Consider the following 2480-nt stretch of genomic DNA (forward strand, 5'->3'; position numbering starts at 1 on the left):
GGGGGGGGGTGGGGGAATGATTATCCTTAGGAATTTACAAAAACCTTCTCGAGGTGTATTTGAAGAGGACCGATTTTTCAGGTGTAAAAGACTGGGATGTGAACCTGAGTTGGATGGCTCTTCCGAATGATTTCCAAATAATGAAGCAACGTAGAGACTCCCTCCCTGTGCCACCTGTTACTTTTTGGGCAGATCCTGCACCTCCCTGAGTCGCTGAGAGCTGCAATCCCAGGCTGCTCTGTGGGGAGGCAGTGAGCTGGCCCCAAATCACTGCCATTCCCTTAACGCTTTGCAGGCTTTCCAGGAAGAAGATCGAGCTTTGCTAGTGTTTGGGCAGAGTAGCCCTGCATTCCCATTGAATCAGCATCAGAACGCCATTATGCTTCAATACCTGTAGCTGACAGCTTAGCCTTCCTTCAGCTGGCATTGAGCTGCTGCAGCAGAGTTGCGACAGGAGCTTGACATGTGGAGAAAGACAGCCACAGACTTGTTGCAGCATGATTCTTTTGTTCATGAGAATAGCTTCAGGCAACACAATGTTTGAGACTGTGGTCTGGGAACAATAAGCCAGCGAGTCTGCAGTATAACATTACCGGATTCTTTTCTCTCTCCCCAGCGGGGTTTTATTTCTATCACAATACTGGATGACTTATCATCTATAAAGATACACATTAAGGTGCCAATTATTTATTGCCAGCCTCTGAATGATTCCCCCCTAACGGTTAGCTTGATAGCAGCCCTGTAACCACAAATAGCTGGATTGCTACATCCACTTAAACGAGTTGAATCGCCCCCAACGCTGATATTTTAGATTGGGACATTTTTCACTGGTTAACAAGAGTAGCCAAAAGGCACAGGTTGAAATGAAATGAAAACGTGAGCACAAGATGAACTGAAAACTGGAGCAAGACAGACCAACATAAACTTGGAAACAATTGACCAGAGCTGGCTAAAGTCATAGGGAATGTACTCAGTTGGAGGTGCACTGACAGAAAAAGCCTTTGCTGGATTGCTTCACAATTGTCTGTTGTGTTAATCTCGGGAGCACCAGCCATGTCATTTGTTGGTCTAACTTCTCTCCAGTGCTTTTCTCCTCTTCAGAAGATGCTGACCCTTACACCAGAGTATGGTCATTTTCCCGTTCCCGCTCAGTGCTTCTGATGCAAGAGGGAACCAGGCCAATCTCTCTAGTGGGAAGAATCCGTATGCAAACCATCCCCTGTTCTCACCTGGTTATGACTCTCTGCTTCCACCAGAGGGCAGTCACAACCTGGCCCTCTCTCTAACCTCCTCCTCCAGACCACTGGCCCAACTGAGAGTAACTGGTGCTGTATTAGTTGCTTTCTTTCTAGAATGGAGTATTGCTGAAATCTGCATAACTCAGAGTCGCTTTTAACAGCTCTGTCTGAGCGACAGTTTCATTTTCCCTGTGGAGATGGGGAAGAGGAGGTGGATCTATTTGTCTGTCAGAAACCAGCCTCCAGAGAGAAAGTGACTGCCTGAACTGATATGGAGGCAGGCTTCAGGCACCCACAGCATCCATCGGCGAGGCAGCTGTTGTCTGAAAATAAGAGAGTGTGTGCTGAAACCTTGCCAGTTCACCAGAGAGAAGTGGGTTGGTCACAAGGGGGGAAAGGAGGCGGGTTCTGTTCCCAGGGTGGATGACGGGGTGGGACCATCTCGTTGTGTGGGACAGGCACCTCGCCAGCATCAGCATCACCTTCCTATGTCAGAGGGCACCACCTCACCACACCAGGCATTGGATCCATGGCCAGTGGTGCCCATCAGTTTGTGATTCTGTTTTTGTAAAGAGGGTATCTGACACCTGGGTGATGCCACCTGTGAGGTATGACATCATCCCTGCATCCTGGACTGAAGGTGGTGTCTCCACCTGCTTGGCACCCCTCTCCTCTTGCCTTCTGATGCCAGGTGCTTTGCCCATCCTGAGTAGCTGGTGCTCCGATGGTTCTGAAATCTGAGGGGACCACACGTTTCCAGACAATTCTTCCTGCAGGTAACACATGGTCCAAACAGCTCTGCCTGCCACTCCAATGCCCATGCAATGCCCAGTGAGTAATGAGCTCTCACACTGGCAAAACTCTCAATTTTGTCTCCTCCCCTCGACAAAATGTTTAACTATTTAGGGACAAGATCTCTAAGCTTGAAAACCATTTTTTACTTGTGTGTTAAACTTTGCTACCTCCATGAATCTTGTAGCTGGTGTGACAAGCGACTACTTTGAAAATCTGGTCCCCCTCTCTGGAAACGGGTACAGTTTGGGGATGCTAATGAGCCCACAACATTTAGAGTCACACTCCCTCCACCTGCCCTCAGGAATATGGAGGGCAGGTACAGTGGTGGGACGCCCAGCCAGATTCTGGCCTATACTTTTAAGTCAACACCATATGGAAAAAAACCTAAAGAAAGTCTATTTAGACAGTGTCTTCAAGCCCTCTGCACTTTCCAGCTTTACGACCAAT

The 2480-nt window shown here is 48.4% G+C and overlaps 1 protein-coding gene across 1 annotated transcript in view; it reads right to left on the reverse strand.

Moving 5' to 3' along the window:
- The window catches only part of LOC122555487 (Nance-Horan syndrome protein-like), a 94710-nt gene extending 92687 nt beyond the window's left edge, over positions 1 to 2023 (reverse strand). The window contains exon 1 of the mRNA XM_043701513.1: positions 1826 to 2023. Within this exon, the coding sequence (XP_043557448.1) occupies positions 1826 to 2023 (198 nt within the window). The remainder of the gene's footprint in view (positions 1 to 1825) is intronic.
- Positions 2024 to 2480: the final 457 nt, after the last annotated feature.

This window comes from Chiloscyllium plagiosum, chromosome 12, assembly GCF_004010195.1.
Source record: "Chiloscyllium plagiosum isolate BGI_BamShark_2017 chromosome 12, ASM401019v2, whole genome shotgun sequence".
Taxonomy (NCBI): Eukaryota; Metazoa; Chordata; class Chondrichthyes; order Orectolobiformes; family Hemiscylliidae; genus Chiloscyllium; species Chiloscyllium plagiosum.